Source organism: Pangasianodon hypophthalmus, chromosome 11 (genome assembly GCF_027358585.1).
Source record: "Pangasianodon hypophthalmus isolate fPanHyp1 chromosome 11, fPanHyp1.pri, whole genome shotgun sequence".
Classification (NCBI taxonomy): Eukaryota; Metazoa; Chordata; class Actinopteri; order Siluriformes; family Pangasiidae; genus Pangasianodon; species Pangasianodon hypophthalmus.
In genome coordinates, this window is record NC_069720.1 from 5,486,425 (window position 1) to 5,511,352 (window position 24,928).

Consider the following 24,928-nt stretch of genomic DNA (forward strand, 5'->3'; position numbering starts at 1 on the left):
GTGCCATACAGTGCTCATTGCCCAGTGGATAATTAAGCCTACAGTGACGTTTCTGTGAATATTCCCACCTGTTACACTGTCTGATGCAGTAAATTTGCATTGAAGGACTTTTTACAGCATGATGAAAGCACACAAGTTTGGCTTTAATAACAGATAAAAGAATAACAGGTTCTTCATCTGGACAGTAGGCAAGCTCCATATGTTGCTCTCTCATTACAGTGTCAAGGAGATAAAGAGATAGAATGAACAAGGAGACCCTGAAAGTTTTTCAGGCGCAGGGCAATAAAGACAACAAAACAAAGGTCAGTCTACCTTCTGTGTTTGCTGTTGACTTTTTTTCATAGATTTATTTTCATAGATTACTCATATAAAATGAAATCTTACACAAAATTGAGAACATACAATGATTATGAAAAGCAAAACAGTGATGCATTTTCCATCTTTAATTTGGGATGTTAATCAGATGCCCACTAGGGGGAGATATTACATTATAATGCTGCCAAGATCATACGATTCTTTTTTATGGGAGACATTCTTAACATTTATCATAATTATGAATCCATAATTGTGAGCACATGAGATACTTCATGTGGAAATATCAGTCCACTGATTTATTATACAAATAATAATAATAATAATAATAATAATAATAATAATAATAATTATTGATATTATTATTATTATTACTATTATTATTATTATTATTTGTATTAATAACACAATATATTTCTGATATTGTTGCATTGAGTATTTCAGGCTAAAATACTTCTTTCTGTTTAAATCAAAACTGAAACTGTTGAGGCATCCGGCCTTCTGCAAGACATCTTACGGCTGAGTGCAAAAGTTTGCACTCAACAAAACAATGTACATGCAAAACAAAAAAGGCAAAGTAGTATAAAGAAATACAGTAAAAGGAAAATGATTAAATAGTGTATGTTAGCTTATTAATAGTGGAAGAAATATTTAGTATCCTTTGAACAGCTTTGGGCCTCTCATCTGTAATGTTTGGGCCCTCAGCCTTCTTTTCAGAGTATTTTTGTTTCTTGTTTTGCTACTGGATGTGCACACGTTTCATTCTTACAATTTAATTTCATTGTAGATAAATGGATTTTTTTCCATGCAGAAATGATAGGGGATGTAAACTTGGATGCACTCAACTGTTAAAGCCATTTTTATTACAAAGTGTTCCATCTCCAGTGTTGCATCTACTATAATTGTGCTTAATAAATATCTACAGTATGGAATGAACAGCTAAAGTGTTATATTCACTCTTGCAGAGTTTTGAAGGATTACTGAACACCTGCACAGTTGATGAACATTTTCAGTGCTGTAGTGTTGAATGAAGGCTTCCACAGAGTGCTGGATCAATAATTTGCATACAGTTGGGTTTATGTAAATACTAAATGCTTTAAAGGTGCTTTAGTCAAGATTAGTCAAGATTGAAGCTCTAGTGGTTAAATAGGTGAAGGATAATAACACCGGAAGGCCTTTTTTTTTTTTTTTTTAGCCCGCTTTCAATCCTACTCCTGTACACAAAGCACGCCTACAGAATCTACAGTGGCCAGCTAGTTTGATTAAATGGGTAATGGTGTTAGCATTTTAGCATGACCTGTAGCCCACAAGGTGATTCAACTGGTTGCTAGCTAAATTATAAGACTATAAACATGTGAAATCCAGCTGAAACTGATTTGATACTTCGCTGTCCTGCTTTCTTTTGTAAAGAGCTTCCAAGAGTTTTTCAGCTGACCTTCGCTAGCTGTCACCATTAGCATTGTTAGCAGCACAGGAGCTATGCTGTGGTTAACTTACCTCAGAAGTGGGAAGTCGGAACTTGGAATTATGTAATTTTCGACCTCCATGCATTCAAGTTACAAAGTATGAAAAACACATGGATGCCTCCATGTTCATATTTTGTTATCAACAATCTAGCCAGCTAACTGGGATGAGTGATGTATAACATATAACACACAACAAAACAGCAAACTGTAAAGTTAGCATTACAGATTTACCAAGCAAATATGTCTGTATGTTGATTGATCTACGTCAAATACTAGTATATAAAGTATAACTAGTATAACTCATGTAAAAGTAAAGAAGTGCTACTGTGTTTACTGTTGATGCTCAGAGCAGCCATTTTGATATGATGTCATGTGCTAAAGTCAGGCCTGTGAAGACCTTCCTGACTTTCCAAGTTGAAATTCCGAGTTGATGGGGGTGTTTTCTTTGTTTTTTTCCTAGTCAGAGGTCAGACATTCTGAGTTACAAGTTTTAGTCGAACACAATATTTGCTAGCTTTACATACATTTCAAATTATTATGTACACTGCATGCACAATTATTAGGCAAATGGTATTTCTCAGCTTAATTTTATTGGTGAACAAATACAGTGGTCTCAATTGATCCTAAATGTTTATTTCACATCAAAATAGAATGTTTAACAAAGAAAAATTGAGATTTGTCTTTCTCAGGGGAAATTAATAGTGTGCACAATTATTAGGCAAATTTTAGTATGCACAACTATTGGGCAACTAATTTTTTTTTCACTTACTCGTTTATTCTTCAATCTTGAAGTATTATTTAACAGATGACTAACATAAAACAACATATAACAATTAACAACAATTTTGGCCCTTCAAATTTATTCAGTGATGAATATAGCCACCTTTCTTTCCAATAACCCCCGTCAGCCTTCCATCCAATGAATCGGTCAGTTTCTTGATCTGTTCACAATCAATTTTAGCTGACACCGCCACCATAGCCTCCCAAATGCTGTTCAAAGAGGTGAATTATCTTCCCTCACTGTAAATCTCATGCTTGAGAATGGCCCAGAAGTTCTCAGTAGGATTTAAGTCAGGTGAGGAAGGGGGCCAGGTCATGATTCTGTCATCTTTGGTGCCTTTTCTGGCTAGCCAAGAAGTGGTATACCTTCATGTATGTGATGGATCATTGTCCTGCATAAAGATCATGGCCTTCCTGAATGTTGCTTACTTCTTCCTGTACCACTACTTGAAGAAAGTGCCTTCTAGTAACTGGCATTAGGTTTGGGAGTTGATTTTCGGTCCAGCTTCAACCCGAAAAGGTCCAACTAGCTCATCCTAAATGAGTACCCCATCTCCACCTTGCTGATGCCTTGCTCAAACTGCTACTCTGTGCTCATTAGTAATCCATCCACGGGCCCACCCATCTGGTCCATCTAGAGTCACTGTCATTTCATCTGTCCATGAAACCTTTGAGACATCATTCTTCAGGTATTTCTTGGCCTAATCATGACGCTTCAGCTTGTGAGGCTTATTCAGTGGCACTGGACCGTGGCTAACTGCTTCCTGGTAACCTCACATTTTACTCTTCTTAAGTCTTTTGCAGTCAACTTGCACCTATTCTTCTCCACACGTTTTTTGCGACCCTGTTGAGTATTCATAACAAAGCATATGATGGTCACGCCTCAATAGTTTGGCAGTCTGCAGTGTGAATCTTGACTCTTCAGTCTCAGTTAAATCTCTTTTTGTCCCATTTTCCTGGGGTAGAGAAGCTGCTTAATAATTATGCACACCTTAATAGATTATCTTAGATTAGATTAGATTCAAATTTATTGTCATTGTGCAGAGTACAAGTACATAGCCAATGAAATGCATTATGATTGTCCCGTGGTCACGCCTCAATAGTTTTGCAATCTGCAGTGTGCTGCATATATTATATAGGGTGTTAATCAATTTACGCCACAGCCTCCCTCATTAAACAATTAAACCACCTGAAAATAATTATACCCAGTTAGCATTCAGGTTTATATGGTTAATAGTTGGATAATATGCATAGAAATAATGATCAAATCATAATAGTGACTTTGCCTAATAATTGTGCATTCATTGTAAAGACAGCCATTTAAATGATTTAGTGCTTTATATAGATTGCATACATGTCTAGGAGGAACGGCACTAATTACGCATCCAACTTCATCCCTATCACCAGGACTACATTTCTCCAACTTGGAAAAACACGACCAATGATTGTTCTAGTTTTACTATGTTTCTTGCCATTTTTTTTTTAAGCACAGTGTGTTTTATTACTCACAGTAAAAAAATCTGGCTAGGCTTGGCACGAACTGGAGCATAACACGAACATGTGTTCGTTTCTGAATAGACTTAGATGGGTGTGGAATGAATGGGTGCATCTATAAAGACTTAAAGGGTATTCACACATACAGCAACTCACTACAACAAAGCCACCGGAGACCATTCATTTTCCGTGAGAGCTGGCGACTTCCAGGGACATGAGCAACAGCGACCTTTGGCGACTAGGTTTGGGCATGTCCAGCAACGCAACAAAGCTGAGAAAAGTTTAACTTTATGCAAACTTGGAGCGTCTTGGTGCAGCATCTACCAATTGGAGTGAAGACAGTAGAGCGCATGTGATCCGGCTTTAAATGAGCTAAGGCCTTAAGCTAAACTAAGCTAATTCAACCAGTCGTAGGAATGCCTACTGGCAACTTCATAGTGCAGCAATTGGCAACTTGCAGTGGTAAAATTGCTGTATGTGTGAGAATACCTTGACAGGTGGTTCACAGGTTTCCACATATTTTCCACATTATTTGTACTAGTAAGAAATATTTTTTAAAAAAAATTACTATTGCACATTTAATTGACCAGAAAGGGGTTCTGCATATTAAATATTGGTAAATTAACTCTTATAGTGTTCAGTTTTGTACAGCTGGACTTATATGAATGCTGTAGGTGTACCATTACATAAACTTGGCAATCAGTGAGTATAAGTTCAGTGTTAATAATAAAAACAATAAGCTGTGAGATGGCATGGCTGCAGCATTGGTCTGGACTGGATAGCCATAATCTGTCCTGCATTGGTTCTGGACTTGCTCCAGAGGGATGGGGACGTCGTCAGGAGCCGTGCTGTTCAGGCTGTCTCGTACCTGTAATTACAAACAGTGAGTCAGTAGGTTTGGGATTGTGGCTGGCTCCTCCTGGCTTCTACTCTTTACAGAAAAGTCTTAACAACCTCACGTGAATTATTAGATATGAAATGAACACGTGTGGGTTTTAGACACTTCGCATGTTATGTTTTACACACTTTCACATGCAGTGGATTTTCATTATTTTTAAACATGATTCATTTTATTTTCATTTTTATTTGTTTTTCTTTTTACGTATGATTCATTTATTTTCAAGTACGATTTTTTTCTACAATTCGTTTTATATTCACATATAATTGTTTACATATGATTCATTTTTCACATGATTTTTTCACATGATTCATTTCACATGATTGATTTTATATTCACATGTGATTTGTTTTCAATAGATCAATTCTTCGACAATTTATTTCTTTTCACGTGTGATTGTTTCACATGATTCATTTACTTTCATGTTATTTTTTTTCATGATTCATTTACCTTCACAAACAATTTTCACATGATTTGTTTATTTTCACGTGATTTTTTTAAAAACGTGTCATTTTATTTTTACATTATTGATTTTTTACATGAGATTTTTCCACATGATTCATTTATTTTCACGTGATTTTTTTTTAAATAAACATGATTCATTCATCTTCACAGGTATTTTTCACATTTAGCACATTTAGGTTTTGTTTTTCACTTTCACATGTTAGAGTTCACGTGTGCAAGTTCAGCGCATAACAGGTTGAAACACATTTCCACACATTTTTCACCTGTACTCACATATCAGTCACATGTGAAAAAGAAATGTGATCAAATTTGAAATCAAATTTGTGTGATTTTTTTGCATGGGGTATTTCAACCATAATCACCAGATTCTGTAACTAGAGCTCCAGACAAAAATGCAGAACATTGTGATTATTGATTATTGGTTTCTTATTCACTGCTTCTAATTCCACTTTCTGATGGCACTGGTTCATCTTTTTTTTTTTCTTTAAAACAGCTTTTCAATCTAATTCAATCTAAAAAGGATGCCCTTTTCTATATGAGCCAATATAAACCAGAACCATTTAAGGAGCTTAAACATCTTGGGCCACCAAAATCTCACCATTGTAAAACAAAATGACTTTTACAGTGGAGAGTTTTTGGTGGCCCAAGATATTTGCTAAGACAGTATAATTGCTAAAACAGTATAATTTGACTCCAGCCTGGCCCAATTTTTTCTTCAACATTAAAAGAGTTTACAATATTTTGTATAAAATGCCACTTTATCATGAGTCCACATTCTGACAACTGTGCTAAAGGTTAAAACGTTTTGGGCTTTGGGACATTTTGTTACCATGTCAGTGACAATTTTATTAAAAAATGATCAGTCAAGAAGTTCACTATCAGCTACATAAAAACTCAATCTGTATATTCTTATGTGATTAAGCATGTACAACACAGAGAATTATATAACATATTACTGTAGAGTCAGATTAAAAGGTACAAAAAAATAAACTTATAAATACATAAACATCTGAAAATAGAGTTCCGGCACCCTGATCTACATTGTATGTGTTGATGATGTTGGTGTTAGTGCTCTTCCTGTGTGCAACACCCCACAAGAGCAGAGCAGAATTGCTGACAGTCTTAACACTTACACATGTGTGACTTCTGTCTCGTAGCATCACTGAGTGTTTTAACACTTGGGAGGAAGTGCAGTACACTAGGGTTCTTTTCCTCTGGACTTTAGTGCTATATTTTAGACTATAGACTACACATGTATCTATTCTGAGTACAATAAGATACAAAATCACTCATCAACAATGGAAATCAACATGGAAAGTGTACTAATGCAACCTTATGTCACCAAAATCTCTCATCTGACTCAACATGACATCAAATTTCATCAAATTTCATCAAAACTCTCTACAACAGCTGAAGCCTATTGGAAATTGATTTTTATAAATGTTTATGTAGGTTTGTTATTGCCATGAAGGGCATACATAGTGTTATACTCCAGTAAAGTGTAGAGACATCCGAAACAGATGAACTGCAACGTGCTATGTGACGAAACATTTGTCTTTGTTTGTGGCTTGTCCAAGACACAGGAGATTAATGTCTAGACTATTGTCTAGACTCCAGAGTGTTGCTACATTTCAACATTGCATTGTATAATTGACTGTGTCTGTCCTGCTTTCAAAGCTAACTGACTGATATAAAAACTCTAACTCTCGTACGTGATGTAATAATAATAACAACAATATTTACATTTATAGCATCTATGGCTCGTGGCACAGAGTGGTGTTTGATCATTAATTTCAGGTAGGTAGGTCTTTAGGTTTGTAAGCAATCGTCAGTGATTTAAATCCAATGCAGGCAGCTATGTGAAGCCAATGAAGGGAAAACAACAATGTGTTGATGCAGGATAATAAGTGTGTGTGTGTGTGTGTGTGTGTGTGTGTGCTCTATTCTTACATCTTCAACAGCTTTAAACACTCTAATAAGGTTCCTTCCCAGAGCATCTTTGACCTCATCATCTGTCCAGCCACGTCTCAACAGTTCTGCTACCAGGTCAGGATACTTGGAAACATCCTCCAGACCAGTTGGTACCCTGCACAAAAACATGTGTAATTTTACGTGTGTGTGTGTGTGAGCCAGTGTGTCTGTTTTGTTTAAAAGTAATTAAAGTAATTCTTAAAAATTTAAGAATTATGGATCCTATATATAATTAAGGAATACATCATGACAGGGCATGCTGTTGTAGAAAAAAATCAACACTGGGGTGGTGTGATGCCATCTTTTTCATATAACAACAAATCCTGAAGGGTTTTATTCCTCCTATGACACATCATACTTTTTATCTGTTTATAGTTACAGTTAATGGTGTGGAAGTAAGTTCCTGTTGTCACTTACATTAAAGCAGCTATAAACAGTCATACCCGCACCAGCCTTTCTTTTTTTGCCCCCTCAGCTTGTCATATTACTCAGAAACCAAAAAAGCCTGAAGTTGTCTGTTTACCTGTATCAGAAAACTTACTCACTGTTACACTGTCACTGGAGACTCCTTCCATAAATATTAAATAAAAAATCTTACAAACATTTTTCTTTGTTAAATAACAGCACAATTTGTAGATCCATTCATTATTTGGCTCTGATTATGTGAAGTCTCTGCCATATGAGTTTCTCTGAATGAGCTACAGAAAAAGATTAGAATGAGCACCTTAATATAAAACTGTGATTTGAATTACAGCCGGCATTACTGTCAGGGCTGCTGTTACAGAAAATTCGAAGAATTCAACAGCAGTGTGGTGGAATGGTACTTATCACACAATTTTTAATATTTCAAGCCTAACAAGTCAAGAACTCTGTGCGTGTGTGTGTGTGTGTGTGTGTGTGTGTGTCTGTGTGGTGTATCTCTAACCTAATGCTTTCAAGTCCCAGCGCACAATACAATTGTTGTAAATTATTTAATGTATGAGGTATTCTTACATCATTTCTTATCTGCCTGACTGTTTCATTAACAATAACACGAAAAACAAGATGACTTGATGTTGCTGTCAGTGTGTGTATTAATCACAAAATGAAGTATTATTTTTCGGTCAAGACCTCAACAAGGAAGAACAAGTAATGAAGTCTGAGACAGAGAGTCTATTCTTGTCTAGCTCAAGAATCCGGTCACCAATTCATTAAAAGCTCTAGTGTTGCAGATATAATCTTCAGAGATTTCGTGGCTTTCCCCTGGCTAAATTATGCACATAAAAGCTGGTGTTTTGCTCAGAGTATCAAGAGGGTTAGCTGGAAACAATTGTTTTTCACAGTTACATACAGACAGTTACAAACATACAGACCTGTTTTTTTTTTTTTTTTTTTTTTTTTTTTTAAAGAAGGCTTACATGGCAATATGAAGACTTTTAATTCATGATAATTTAAGTATAAATAATGCCCTGGCTGCTATTATTCACTATGCATCATGCAGACATGACCTACGACCCTGAATTTATATTTGCACTTGAGAAAGATATACAGCCAAGCTGCAAATGTGGTTGTAGTGAGTTTATTGTGTCAGGTACAAACAGGGGATTGAATGCAAGTGCAGGTTTATTGCTTGATAAGGCAAAGTGGGCAAATCCAAAAGGTCGTGATGTTATGCTGGACACCAGAGCTTCAATTCAAGAAGGTAGTGTACTTTCAGGTTAAGCAATGTTTTTTGATACTTGTGTTGTTTCCCTGTAATAACATCTTCAATGATGACTCAAAGTCTTGTTTAATGATTGCTGCTTTACTGAATTTAGAACTGGGTCTGAATTTAGTGGATTGTGTAATCTAATCTATACTCTGACCATATACAAGCATACTCAATCTCAAAGCCCTGTTCACTGCACAGTGAAAGAAGGTTCAAGGTTCTTTATACATGTTATGTAATGTAGTGAAATGCTTTTCCTTAGTCCCACATCCCACATCAGTGACATATTAAGTGCAAATAATGGCATTATAAGCACTATCAACATTCATTAAGATATCTTTGCACACATAATACTTAAACTTTATGTATAAGCTTCAATGAAACACTAATACACTTTAAAGAATTCCATTACTTGATATGGCTTACATTAGCCATTAAACTTTATTTCTTTTTGGCATTTACTGGTCCAGTGCATAGTTCTTCATGAAGCATTATCTCACCATTACAATGACAAATTAACAAACAGGGCCACAACCAGAATAGACCATACTCAATAGTGAAAGCTTGGTAACATTTGTTCACTTTGTGGTGTGTATTAGTAGTTAATCACTGTTTGGGAACAGGTGTGTGAGTTGAAATCTGGGGCATGAAAGCTAGATAACAGGTCATGTGACAGATCATGTAATAAGTCTTATAGGTCATTGTTTTGCAGAGGATTCTGGGAAATATAGTTCAACTGCAGTTGGGTTGAAAAATGGTTCACTTGTCAATGAACCACTAGAGACCTCTAGTGGTCAAAAAACATTAGGCCGGTGTGCCATTAAATCCTTCGTGAGTAACTGCTTTTTCCCAGTTAGGGTCATGGTGGATCCAGAGCCCATCCTGGTAATGCTGGGCACGAGGTGAATGGGACTGCAGTCCATCACAGGGTACCATGCACACATACACTCACACCTAGAGGCAATTTAGAGTAAATAATCCACCTACAGGCATATTTTTGGGAGGTGGGAGGAAACCGTAGAGGCAGGAAGAAACCCACATGGACACAAGGAGAACATAGAACATGTGAAATTCCACACATACAGTAACCCGAGCTCAAGAATGAATTGAAGACCCTGTGAGTTGTGAGGCGGCAACGCGAAGTACTGTACCACCCTCCTTTGTACTAGATATTTTAGATGACAGAACTGCATGCATAGTAAAATTTGGACCAGTAGATGCCAAAAGAAATCAACGCCAAGTCAAATAAAAAAATTTTGAAACAGAATATTAACCTAGACATGTAGTTTAAATAATATGCAGAGCTATCATTTTGTATGTTGATAGAGCTTATAATGCTATTAGTTACACCTAATAAGTCATTCATGTAATCAAATTTGTAAGATTAAAATCTACACATGAATAGTGTACTTCGACCGGAGAGTGACAGTGTTTCTTGCTTGTGGTGAGAGTATAGACTACACCAAACAGCCTGCCAAAATTGGACCAAATCTCGAAGCAATCCCTACACGAGGCTTCGAGTCATTGTCAATGTCATCATTACAAGAAAAGAACACATGTATAGATACAGAGTTTCACCTGTCCCTCTAAAGGTCTTTGTCTGGCCCTGCTTTTTGCCACAATCAGCTCCTCTTTAGTGACAGAATATCACATGGTTTCTTTTTATAGCTCATCTAAATACAGGCCACGGCTCAGATTAGGACATTAAGGAAACTCTCCTGACTCATGCTTACCTGGGCACACCATCATAATCACCACCAAAACCAACTATACTGGAACCACCCACTTTCTTGATGTGGTCAAAGTGATCTTGCATGGAAAGAGAGAGGAAGTGGTGTTAAACGTCTGGAAGTTAAATATGTTAGTTCCTCATTATGTGTCTGACTCACCTGCCACGTCTGAGAGGTTTGCCTTTTGGCTACATGTGACGTAGTCATTATAGAAATTCACCATAACAATCCCGTTTTTGTTTTTCTGCAACAATTACATAAGTTTCAGTGACACCACAATGACTGGTTCCTGTAAATTCCAACATGCTGTAATTGCAAAAAGTTACAACTAACTGGGTTGTTAGTGGTTGTTAGTCACTACAACTACAACAACAACAACCATCTTACTCTTTGCTGGGAACGTGGATGAATTCTATTACTTTTGCTGTGTCAGATGAAGTGATCACATGCATGCTAATAAAATCTATGTCACAAGCTTAAAGTCTCTCACCACTTTCTGGAGGATGTAATCTGGAACATTTCTCTTGTGAGGACAGACGCTGTAGGCAGAAGAGTGGCTGAAGATGATGGGGGCTTGGGAGATCTCCAGCACTTGGTTCATCACCTGTTCTGACACGTGAGCCAGGTCCACCAGCATGCCCATGCGGTTCATTTCATGAATCAGCCGCTGTGAAAAGAGTTTCAAAAAGTGTTGCTTCACCTGGGAGAGTCATAATAATGGCAGTATATCAAACCCTCCAGATATAACGCATCTATCAAAGAGGAATCAGAGGTGGAATGGAGTCAAAAAATAAAAAAGGAGAATACATAAAAATACAATACAAAATAAGGTACGAAAGTTAAAAAAAATATATATATATAACGCTAGTAAAATGTAAGTAGAAAAAAATCTCTAGTAAAATAATAAATACTAAAATACGAAAACTGATTTTAGTGAATCATTGAACAACAATGATGAAATAAAATAAGACAGTAAAATATAAATTGCTAGCAAAAATTAGAGCAGAAAAATGTGGCTGAATAATAAAATAGAATGTTTTTATTGCTGCTAAAAGCAATGGCAAAATTAAATAGAAAAGGTAAAAACAAAGTGGTAATAAAATGTGAGATATACATGTAAGGTTAATGAATAATGGCAATGGACAAATGACGATAAGTATAGAATGTTTGTGTGGTAAGATTTGCAAGAATGAGAGAGACCTAAAGATCCACCAGATGAATTGAAGGGAGCGATTGCAGGCACCACAATGCACAGGCTGAGCACCTGGTTAGACAGAGTAGGAGCTGGGCCCAGAGGCTCCATGGGGTGCATACAGTCCCTTCAGTCAGAGATGAGAAGGATCAGGTGGCCTCAAGCCTGCAAATCAACTGAGTGGCAGATGTTTAACAAGGATGCAGATAGGATGTCGGAGGTAACAGGGGAGAGAGGAGAGAGAGGATCAAGCGACCGGAAAGTCTCCGGGGCAGGGGTAGCAGTTAAGACCAACAGGAAATGCAGAGCGGAGGCCTGGAGTCCTGATGGGAGCAATGGCCAGGAGTCCTGATGGGAGCAATGGCCAGAGGAAGGGCTGGGTTAGGAACCGTTGCAACCCCCCGTTATGATATGGCTCGGGGAAAGGAGCGGAGGCAACTAGTCCAGAATGAGGTGAGAGCAGTTTTTGAGGAGGAGTGGTCCAGTAGAGCAGTGGGAATGAGACACCAAGGTGCTTGGACAAGATGGGAGCAAGGCATGGAGAGGAAGATCTTGTGGACAGATCTGTGGTGGTCAGAGCCACACTGCAACAGGTTTCTGGTCCAGGTGGTTTATGATGTCCTTCCCCGCCAGTCCAACCTGCACTGCTGGGACCTGGCTGATACATCCACCTGCATCCTTTGCCAGAGAAAGGGAACCCCTGGGCATGTCCTGAGCTGCTGTCCAAAGGCTTTGGGGGACGGCCAATACCGCTGGCAGCATGACCAAGTGCTCAAGACCATTGCAGAGATCATCAGTAGTGCCATCATCAAATGCCAGAGGTCAAAACCCTTGACGCAAACCATCAGCTTCATTAGAGCTGGAGAGAAACCAAGAACAAAACCTAAAGCAACAGCAGGGCTTCTCAATACAGCACTTCTCAATACGGCAGCTGACAGTGGACTTGGGCAGGTAACTCAGGTTCCCCTTGGGTTAGGGTTCCCCCTTGAGGAACTCGAGCTGCGTCACGAAACGCTATGGGAACGCCCCCGCGTGACCGCGCTCTGAATCACGTGTCTAATCCGTCCAATGGATGGGCGAGACGTCACGGGCGGGGTGACGTAGCGACCCGGAAGCATAAAAGCCCAAGCGTCAGCTTCCTGTTTTCAGCAAGCGCTCTGTGTTTATTGTCTGTCTATTTTTGTCTTTTGGTGTTTTATCGTTGGCATGCCTAAAGCCAAGGTTAAGACTAAGGGCGAGAGCGGGCAGCGCTTCAGGCCGTGTGTTCCTCCCTGTCCGCGATTTATTACGGGCGGGGATACACACAGTCTGTGCGTTGCCTGTTTGGGAGCGGAGCATGTTCAGTCGGCTCTCGAGGGAGCCGGCTGCCCACATTGCGAGCGTTTACCGCTGCGCACTCTCCGCTCCCGCTGGGCTCTCTTTGAGGAGGGAGCCCTCACTAGCGTGCCTCGCGGTGCCGGCCCCGCTTCTGCCGAGGCAGAGAGGCGGTTGCGCTCGTGGGGCTCGCAGATGGACCTGGCGGAGGGAATGGAGATGGGCCCGTCCCTTTCTCCTTCCTCACCCTCCAGGTCCTCTGTCCCCTCCCTGGGCTCGGAAGCACGCTCTGCGGTTTCTTCCCCCCGGGGAGCGGACTCGGCGCTCCACCTATCGTCCTCCGAGGAGGTCGATGTGGAGAGCGTCGACCCTGAGCCGCAGTCTCCTCAATACGGGGAGCTGCTCGAGGTGGTTGCACGGGCAGTCGCTAAGCTTAGCATTGACTGGCCCGCTGAGTCACGGCCTGAGCCTCAGGGCTCTAGACTGGAGGAGCGTTTTTTGTGCAGTAGGCCGCCACCTCCGCCCCGGAGCCTGCCCTTTTTTCCGGACCTCCACACTGAGGTGTCGAGGTCCTGGAATAGGCCATTTTCGGCCCGGTTGTTCAGCCCCACGTCTTCCCATTACGCTAATGTGGCGGGGCTGGACTACTCCGGCTACAGGGCGATGCCCAGGGTTGAACAGACGCTAGCCAGCTATCTGTCCCCTGCTGCTGCATCGTCCCTGAAGGCTCCGGCGTTGCCTACCAAGCCGCTGCGGACCACCTCAGCGCTGGTAGGCAAGGCGTACACGGCAGCAGGTCAGGCCGGTGCGTGTCTGCACACCATGGCGGTGTTACAGGCGTACCAGGCTGACCTGCTTACAGAGCTGGATGAGCAGGGGGAGAGTATGTCTGAGCAGGTAGCTGAGCTCAGGCGGGCCGCTGATCTGTCCCTCCGCGCCACCAAGGAGACCGCCCGTGCTATCGGTCGGTCTATGGCAGTCCTGGTGGCAGCGGAGAGGCATCTCTGGCTGACCCTGTCCGATATGAAAGAGAAGGACAGGGTCGTGCTCATGGACGCCCCGCTTACTCCCTCGGGCCTGTTTGGCGACGCGATAGACTCCGTCGTCGAGAGATACCAGCAGGCCCGTGCTCAGGCGGCGGCGTTCCAGCGGTTCCTCCCCCGTCGCTCTCTAGCTCGTGGGGCTGCCGGGCGGGGGCAGCCCCCTCCGTGTACGGCCCCCTCCTACAGGGAGGCCCAAAAGCAGAGCGTCGCCTCCCGTGCTCCCCCGAGGCGGGAGCAGGAGTCGCGACGACGCTCTGGGCCCGGCCCTTCGGGCACTAAGGCGGATCTGAGGACCGTCCTCATGTCCAGAAGGGCCGCGGCTAAGAAGCCCTGATGGTTTTGGCCCAGGGCTTCCGAGGGCGGGCCCCTCTGGGGCGACGCGGCGTACACCTCATCTTACGGTGCCCGGGTCCCCCCAGTGCCCTCAGGAGGTCGATCTGCCAACCCTGCCACCTATGGTGCTTCAGGGCGCAGCGGTCTCCAGCGAGCGCCTCTCCCAGTTCTCGCCCGGCAACGTAGCGGGTCTGGGAGGCTCGCGGCCTCTCCTGAGGCCTTCGCAGCGGTTAGCTCATTTCCCCCATGTCGGTTCGCCGCCTCAGGGCACCCAGCTAACCGCTTCTATTACACCAGAGGTCAGTCTCGAGAGACTGATTCCCTTAGTGAGCTTTCTGGCAGCGTGGAAACTTCTGCCGAATGTGTCTCATTGGGTCCTGCGTACTGTAGAAAGAGGCTACCGAATTCAGTTCGGCTCGCCTCCACCTCATTTTTCTGGGGTTCTTCCCACTGTGGTGGGTCCCGAGCAGGCTCTGGTATTGGAGCAGGAAGTACGTACTCTCCTGAGGAAGGAGGCCATCGAGGTGGTCCCTCCTCACGACAGGGAGTCAGGGTTCTACAGCCGGTACTTCATTGTTCCCAAGAAGGGGGGAGGGCTGCGTCCCATTTTGGACTTGCGGCAATTGAACCTCTCAGTCGCTCGACTGAAGTTCAGGATGCTTACGGTCACTCAGGTCGTGTCTCAGATCAGGTCCGAGGACTGGTTCGTCACGATCGACCTAAAAGATGCGTATTTCCACATCTCCATCCTTCCCCCGCACAGGAAGTTCCTGAGGTTCGCTTTCGGGGGCGAAGCTTACCAGTATCGGGTTCTTCCCTTCGGCCTAGCACTCTCACCCCGCACCTTCACGAAGTGCGTGGATGCTGCCCTGGCTCCTATGCGACTACAGGGCATCCGCATACTGAACTATATCGACGACTGGTTGATTTTAGCTCATTCAGAGCAGATGGCGGCTCGGCATCGAGATGCCGTTCTCGCCCATATGAAGGAACTGGGGTTAAGACTAAACGCCGAGAAAAGCGTGCTTTCTCCAGCTCAGAGAACCGCTTATCTAGGCGTCGTGTGGGATTCGACCACGATGCAGGCACGTTTGTCTTCTGCTCGGATCGAGTCGGTCCTCACAGCGGTCGCGAGAGTGAAAGTAGGCCGGTCACTCACTGTAAAGCAGTTTCAGAGACTGCTGGGCCTATTGGCAGCTGCGTCCAACGTGATACCGTTTGGCCTGCTGCACATGAGACCCCTACAGTGGTGGCTCAAGACCAGGGGGTTTTTCCGAAACAGAGGAAACCCGCTCCGCATGATCAAGGTCACGCGACGATGCCGCCGTGCCTTAGCTGTGTGGAGAGAACCTGGGTTCTTGTCTCAGGGCCCGGTCCTGGGAACTCCTGGTCGCCGCGTAGTGCTAGCGACGGATGCGTCCCTCACCGGATGGGGAGCGGTCATGAGTGGCCGTCCTGCCCGTGGTCTGTGGAGCGGCCGCCATCTCACTTGGCACATCAACCGCCTGGAGATGCTGGCCGTGTTTCTAGCTCTGAAACACTTTCTCCCAGACCTAAGAGGCCGCCACGTGTTGGTGCGCACCGACAACACGACGGTGGTCTCTTACATCAACCGCCAGGGAGGTCTGCGTTCGCGCCCCCTTTACAGGCTGGCGCTCCAGATCCTTGTGTGGTCCCAAGGGAACCTCCTCTCATTGAGAGCGGCCTACATCCCTGGTCATCTCAACGTGGGAGCGGACGCCCTGTCGAGGCAGGGGCCGGTGCCCGGGGAATGGAGACTCCACCCCGAGGTGGTGGAGCTCATATGGCGTATGTTCGGCAGAGCCCAGGTGGATCTGTTTGCGACGCAGGAGACGTCGCACTGTCCCCTTTGGTTCTCTCTGATTCATCCAGCTCCTCTTGGACTGGATGCCATGGTACAGCCGTCGCTCTGCTCCCGGGAGTTCTGGAGAGAGTGCGCCGGGACGGAATTCGTCTACTGTTAGTAGCCCCGTTCTGGCCGGGCCGAGTATGGTTCTCGGACCTGATTTCCCTCCTAGACGGCTCCCCATGGGAGATTCCGATCAGGAGGGATCTCCTCTCACAGGTGGGGGGCCATCTTCACCCCCGCCCGGAGCTGTGGAAGCTGTGGGTGTGGCCTCTGAGGGGGCACAACTCCGCGCTTCCGGTCTCTCAACCGAGGTTGTGGAGACCATCCTCCAGTCCAGAGCTCCCTCTACGAGGAAACTGTACGCCCTGAAGTGGAAACTTTTCACTTCCTGGTGCGGAGACCGCCGGCTTGACCCTGTTCACTGCCCAGTTGGTACAGTGCTGGAGTTCTTGCAGGCCCGCCTCTCCGCGGGACTGACCCACTCCACCCTGAAGGTGTACGTGGCGGCTATTGCGGCCTGCCACGCCCCTCTCGATGGCCAGTCAGTGGGCAGGCACCCCTGGGTGACACGTTTCCTCCACGGTGCGCTGAGGATCAGACCTCCAGCTCGATCTCGGGTCCCCTCGTGGGACCTGGCCGTAGTTTTAGAGGCTCTCTGCAAACCCCCCTTCGAGCCCATAGAGGAGATTTCGGACCGTCTTCTGACGTTGAAAACTGCCTTTCTCTTGGCAATTTCCTCTCTTAGGAGAGTGGGGGATCTTCAGGCCCTCTCGGTGGCCCCTTCCTATTTAGACTTTGCGCCTGGTTTGGCCAAAGCATTCTTGTACCCCCGAGCGGGGTACGTACCGAAAGTCCCCTCCTCGGCACCACGGCCGGTCATGCTGCAGGCTTTCTGTCCTCCTCCCTTTAGGGAGCCCGACCATCGGAAGCTCAATTGTACGTGTCCAGTGCGAGCACTGGACGCGTACGTCCACAGAACTGCCCTGTGGAGAAAGGCGGACCAGTTGCTTGTTTGCTTTGGTCCCCCTAAGAGGGGTTTTCCTGCTTCTAAGCAGACCCTCAGCCGGTGGATTGTAGAATCCATTTCTCTGGCTTTCGAGTCCTCTGGTCTCCCCAGTCCCCTGGGGGTCAAGGCTCACTCTACCCGAGCGGTGGCGGCCTCTAAGGCCTTTCTGGCAGGTGTGTCCTTACAGGACATCTGCAACGCGGCGGGATGGTCCACGCCCCTGACCTTTGCTAGGTTTTATGACCTAGATACCCGGGCCACTCCCAGCTCCTCTGTCCTTGTGCCTTAGGCTTGCCTCCTCCTGGAGGCAGGGACTTGTAAGTCTGGCGGCGTGGGTATACTCGTTCCCATAGCGTTTCGTGACGCAGCTCGAGTTCCTGAAGGGGAACGTCTCCAGGTTACGTATGTAACCATGGTTCCCCGAGGGAACGAGACGCTGCGTCTCGGTGCCACACTTCCGGCGTCCCTGCGGCGCTTGCTTCATTTTCCAGTAAGCTAACGCGGGGCTCGCCGCTCGGGCTTTTATGCTTCCGGGTCGCTACGTCACCCCGCCCGTGACGTCTCGCCCATCCATTGGACGGATTAGACACGTGATTCAGAGCGCGGTCACGCGGGGGCGTTCCCATAGCGTTTCGTGACGCAGCGTTTCGTTCCCTCGGGGAACCATGGTTACATACGTAACCTGGAGACGTTTCCTCAGCATGTCGTTAAGACCATTCTTAGAGCTGACATCATTCTGGTGTCAGAGGCAACAAAGAAGGTTGTTATGCTGGAGCTTACCATCCCATGGGAAGACCATATGGAGGAGGCCACTGAATGGAAGAGAAAATATGAGGGCCTCATCAGTGACTGCTACAGACAAGGCTGGAAGGCAAATGTTTACCTGTGGAGGTAGGGTGCAGAGGCTTTGCAGGACAGTCCCTCTGTAGGGCTTACATTGCACTCGGCCTCACAGGCATGAGGAGGAGGAGGGCCATCTATAACAGCACAGAGGCTGCAGAGTGGCTCTGGATTAAGAGAGCGAATCCGTGAAGAAGAATGCTGCTAGGGCACTATCTGAGGCCTGACCAACCTCAGCTGGGTTACCTGAGAGAGGGTGTCTGATGTTCCAAAGACCCGAAACACCCGAGGACCTCAGGAAACATCACTGATGATGTGCCCTAGCTTAGCATCGGAAGATGTTTCATTACAACCTGAGTAGAAAAAAAACCTATAACTTAATAATAAAATTTTATAACAATTTTAAAGGCTGCACTAAAAACAATGGTAAAATAAAATAACAAAGTAAAACAATTGCTAGTTAAATGCAAGTAGAATAAACTATTGCCTTTAAAAACAATGGAAAAATTCAATACAAAAGATAAAAATAAAATTCTATAAAACGGAAGTGGAAAAAATTATAGCTAAATAATAAAGTGTATTTTTAATTTTACAATTAAAAAAACGTAATGCTGCAATTGAAAATAGTAAAAAAAAAAAAACAGCAAAAAGGTAAAAAAAAGTGCTAGCAAAATGTCAATGTGAAAAATTGTAGTTAAATAATAAAATAATAATGTTTTAAAAAATTAAATGCTGCAATTAAAAACAAAATCAAATCAAAATCAAGTAAACTAAAAAAAAAGGTATAAAGAAATAAAAAGGGTAACTAGAAAATTAAAAAAAAAAAAAATTCACTAGTAGAGGGAACTTGTTGAGATCTTTTAACCAAAAGTTGTTTGATATTTTTATAAATGTTTAATGCAAGGAAAATAAGAGCATTAGATGATCTTGAAGCATGATTTGGAACATAGCTTAATATATATATATTTTTTAATGTACATTTGTCCATTAAAGTCTAACATATAAAATATGTAACACCATTAAAACTAATGATAAGTGTTATAGCCATACTCTGAAATCATAGAAAGAAGTGTTGCTCCTCAACAAATAATGAAGTCATAAAAACTGCAGTGTTACTGAATTACATGCTGAAGGGTTGTATTTTCCAGCACTTTAACCTCACACTTATGCAGATAAGGAGCAAGCCCACGCACTGATCAACAACTGGTTCAACAGAAAATCAGGTGATGTGCTAACCTTGCCAAAGTCACTCAGGCCATTGTTCTCTATGGGATCTGAGCCTGTATCCACCAGCCAGTTATCCACCCTGGAAGATTAAACATCTTTTCTTGAGAGCAATGCTTTTCTCATCATCACATATGTAACTGTTACTCATGCAACAATGTGGTTCTGTTTCAGGGAAAACTTGTTCCTGTTAACCATTACAGGGATCTTCCTGTTAATGCATATGTTTAAACGGGTGTTTCTCTTAATCGTAAGTGGAAGTCAATTTAAATCCCAGGATACTATGATTGATAAAATCTTGATTATTAACACAATATGTTTATAGTTTAGAGAAAACAAATTTTTAAATCTGAGGTCCACCCACTCACCAGGGTGTGTTACAGCTGTGGGTGAGAGTCAGATAACGGACTCCCAGCTGATACATAGTGCGCAATGTCCCCATACTACTATCTATAGAGTGACCTCCTTCCACTCCGATCAGGCTCGCTGTCTTCTTGTTGGCAAAGGCATCCAGTATGTCTGGAATTGGAAGACAAAGATTGTAATATTAAAGGCCGGTGTTACGAAGTTCCACTTAGATTTTGTTTGTCATTTTACCACAGTGCTGTTGAATTCTCAAATGAGAAAGTGTTGATTAATTTTCTATAACAGCAGCTCTGACAATAGTTCTGGCTGTAACCTAAATAATAGGTTTATATTAATGTGCTCATTTCAGTATTATCATTTCTATAGTAACAGGTCATTTGCAGAGACTTGTATGGTAGATGTTCCACATAAAACGTTAAAAAAGAAAAATGTATAATTATGAATATGGTGACGTTTCTTGTAAGGAGACTTTTATTTAACATTTATGGAAGAAGTTTCCAGTGTCAGAGCTTTGCAACGGTCAGTTGGCCTGAAGACTTTCCTGCTAAGGACTTTGTGCTGTCCAGTTTCTTGGTAACATGACAACCTGCCTTTTTTGGCTTATAAACTTCAAGAAAGAGAAAAAGAAGAGGCTGGTGAGTGAATGACTATTTACCGCAGCTATAACACAAGAGATAAGAACAGGAACTGTTCTTGTGTAACTTCCACAACATTAAATATAACTATAAATGGATTAAAAAAAAAGTATGGCATGTCATTCTTTAATTAATAAAGAAATCCTGACAAATTGCTATGGTATAAGAGGAATAAAACACTCTTGGAGATGGGCGGTTATTGGAAAATAATCAACTTCCAAGTGGTATCAGTAACACTGCTTCATGTCATTGAATATTTTCCTATAACAGCACACAGTGAAGTGTTTTATTCCTTATTTAGCATAGATTAAACCCATTACGAGAGCTACCAGTTTTGCCTCAGGTGAAGCAAACTTAAACTTAAAGTTCTGATAAAATACAGAAACAATGAGTCAGTGTTCGGGAGGGGAATGTTACACTACCTTGACTGCTTGCTGCAAACATGAACTCTTCGGGATATTTGTTGCACATTCTGTGAATAACATCAATCTGCTCCAGAGTGTGTCTAACTGCATCTTTATACTGAGTGGTACATGGGACATACGCAGCCCAGAACTGCAGAACAAGAACAGACACATATGTGTATATGTTTGCACAAGTATACATGCAGGGCTTAGAAGTACAACAGGACAGTACAATTACTGCACTTATGGTTTTTTTCTGTACTTGATTTTTTCTTTCACCACATAATTTTGTCTTTACTACTTTTCAAAAGAAAACTCCTCTTTTTTCTACTTACTACATCTCCACAATTCTATATTTGTAAAGTCATAAGGTGATTCTTTAGCATCAGATAACTAATGAGTCCTAAGAATGAAACCTAATGACCATCTGTAATCTATCAGATTCTGTTAGCATTCAGCTAGTTTGTATCATCGGTTAGCATCCTGCTAGCTAACAAGTGAGAGACAATGAATAAATCTGTTGTTAGTTAGTCTTAGCCAGTGGTGGAAAGCATACAAAATATACCAGCTTGTATAAAAGTACTGCTATGTTAGTTAAGAATTCATGTCAATAAAAGTAAAAGTAGTCTTCAAGTAAAAGTACATAACTCGTCTGGTGAAAAAATATTTGAGTAATTACTTTTTTTAATGTGTCTACAATTGACACGACTAATCTGAAAATGTTCTATATTCTGAGAAATGTGTCTCTGAACAATTAACCATATGAGCTATGATGAAGTGAACACCACCTGCATTAACAGTATATAAAGAAAGGTAAATTTAACTGGCTAGCCAAATGCTGTTGAGGTTTCAGTAGCTTGCTAGCTTTGTTAGCCAGCTAGGTAGCTCGATCATGTAAATTCATACGTTTCTAGCTACATAGTTAGATTTCTAGCAAAAATTCTCCTTACACATTATCCTGAGTGTCACCGATAGGCTGTAGGAGCATTTAATTTTATTTAACACAACTAAACATTTAACCGACATCTTAGGTTTAAGCTTCCATACTGTAAAACATCAGAAGATCTAGCTGGTTAATGGCTAACTCAGCTAGCTAATGGCTTACCTGCATGTGTTTCTGCAGGTTGGATATTGAACTATGAAATGCCAATTTCTCCGTGTAGATAATTACCAACCTGTTACCTTTGAAGCATTTAAAACAGAAGATACCTGAAGATATTTGGGCCAGCAATGCTCAAGTCTCCACTCTTTCAAAGGGTAGACTTTCATCAGGCTTTATTTTGACTGCGTCTCAAAATTGAATTATATAAAATAAATAATAATGGCGATTAACAAATGTAGCAAAGTTGAATATTTTAATTATAAAAAAGCCCTCTGATTTAACTGTACTCAAAACAGTACTGTTACAGGGAACCAATTACTATAACTTGAGTACTTGTAGTTTGTTACTTTCCACCCCTGGCCTTAGCTAATGTTTTCCTATGTTCCTTGGTTCGTCCTTGGTGAAACGGGCAAGTCTTTTTCTTTCGTGAATCTTTTTTTGTACATTTATTTTCACACTAAGTAAGCTTAAAAGTTTATATTTCTGACGTTAACTTAGGGGATTTCAAGCTGTATTTCAAGTTTCACCAGAGCATTTGGTATTCATTTAGAGAAGTAGTGGCACTTTTATTTGAGTAACAACTGGAGTACTTTTACCATGTTTGTACATGAATATTCACATACCTGTGCTGCTAAGCGGCCGTCTTTGATTTTGGGGATGTTGGTGTGCGTGGAATTGAGTGTGAACAGGTCCACGTTGTTTAGCTGATTGTTAAACCGGCTCCTCAGTTGCCATGGTAAATCATTGTGTCTGTGTGATGTCAGAATATATATTTGGATTGTACTGTGGTATCCATAAACATAAACGCATCATCTTTTTTGACTTTGGACTATCTGATTTTGTGAATCCTGTGTGTATATTAATATCTGCTAAAGGTGAGAAGAAGTGGTGGCGAACTTTTCTTACCCATCTATCAGTGGCGCCTCGGACATCAGCCCCAGTGCTCGCTCCTTGTATATGTCTGCTCTGGAGGAAAACGTAAAGGCCAAGAGGACTAAACATACATCCCAGATACACCTCATGTCGTCCAACTACTCCTGTGTCCTGCTTTACCACAGCTTTCCCAATCTCTCTGCGTGTGTCTGGGACAGACAGACTATGGACATGCGGAAAATATCAGAGTTGTATTTTAAAGCCTTTTGATTGTCTTTGGGTTAATATGTAAAGTGAATTTTGCCTATGGCAGTCATAAATTTATAGTGAGATGTTTGTCAAATTGCCTCATAAACAAGCAATTATCTTTTGTACAAAATAATAAAAGGGTGGTAAATGCAATAGAAATTATTGTGTCCTGGGGCAGAGTTCATATCAATACATTGTGCACATCCATGGGGTTTGATACACAATGCTTTATAATGTTATGTAAAATAACATTAAACTCTAGGTACTAGAAATAAGCTTCAGACTCTGTGATTATTGCGTTATACATATATATTTGCTTTATAAAATGCCTCAATCAAGTTAAACTCAGAGGACAAAAATATCTCAGTGTGACATATTTGTTCTATGGGTGCACTATGTTTTTTGTTATCCAGGAAATAATGAAATGTATATATCATCCGAGTCATATATGAAAAGCCATTAATAATGGTAATAATTAAGCATTAACATTCTTGCTATCTCATTCTGACTGGCCAGACTGGTCCAACCTAACAGGAAGGCTATGTTAACTCCTTTATAAGCACTCTTCACAATCATGATGAGCAGAAAAGCATCTCAGAAAGCACAACACATCAAACTTTGTGGCAGATGGGCTTCAACAGCAGAGGACCACATCATGTTCTATTTTTGTCAGCCAACAACAGGAATCTGAATTTACAGTGGGCACAGGCTCATGGTCCAAACCTGCCTAGTGTCAACAGTTCACAGGCCAGAATTTACCCATCTTATAATGACTGCTTCCAGCATGATAATATGCCATGCCACAAGGCACAAGCCTGGATCACACCCTGGATGGGACATCATGGGACACATTCACAGTTGGGAGGTAGGAGGATGGTCATGGGTAGAAACCTTATGTACATGGGTAGAACTCTGCACAGACAGTAACCTGAGCTCAAGATCAGATCAGGGACCCTGGAGCTGTGAGGCAGTAACGCTGCAGCCCTCGGCTACATTTCCATCACATTACATTACAATTAACCAAAAAGGAAAAAACACACTAAAAATAAAAATCAAGTAGGGGCAGAGTGTTATTATCTCTCTGCATCATACAGCTTGAGATGAAAATGTTAATATGTTCCTCCAGCCACCAAAATTGTGCAAGCCAGTGTGCAGAGCATTTCCTGTACAATCAATCTAGCAACTGATGCCAGCATGAAGCCTGTGGTCATTAAGCTATGAGTCATCCTTGGACACCAAAACACTATTTGGTTTGCACATTGTATGTTGAAGATTTTTGCTCCCATGGTTATTGTCATCCCTATAGAACAGCGGACATATTATTTTATACACATTTTATAACAGTACAACTTTATATGTGTTGTATAGATCGTATAAACAAATGATGGCAGGACATATTACATGACATAATAAATTGATTATGCCAGATGAAAGGTGAGGCCCACAATGTTTAAATTTCCTGGAACAAATTAACCTTATATAACCATTACGTTACATAACTGAGACATAATAAAAGTTTGTTACAGAGCGAACCTTGACCGTGGTAAATTGGGAAAAAATTGCTATGGTTTCTTCATCCATTTCTTCATCAATTCATTTATATCTTTCAACCATGTAGCAACCTACAGTAGAGTAACCTTACAGCTAACACAAGTACTGCAATAAACTCGTGGT

General features: G+C 42.2%; 1 protein-coding gene across 1 annotated transcript; it reads right to left on the reverse strand.

Moving 5' to 3' along the window:
* Window positions 1–3,558: 3,558 nt before the first annotated feature.
* dpep1 (dipeptidase 1) lies at window positions 3,559–23,261 on the reverse strand. Its single transcript, XM_026930552.3, has 10 exons — window positions 23,039–23,261; window positions 22,756–22,882; window positions 21,049–21,181; window positions 19,994–20,144; window positions 19,638–19,707; window positions 11,294–11,470; window positions 10,963–11,047; window positions 10,807–10,882; window positions 7,366–7,501; window positions 3,559–4,920 (listed from the first exon to the last, which is right to left on the reverse strand). The coding sequence occupies exons 1-10, from the start codon at window positions 23,152–23,154 to the stop codon at window positions 4,735–4,737; spliced, it is 1,257 nt and encodes a 418-aa protein (XP_026786353.2). The 5' UTR covers window positions 23,155–23,261; the 3' UTR covers window positions 3,559–4,734.
* Window positions 23,262–24,928: the final 1,667 nt, after the last annotated feature.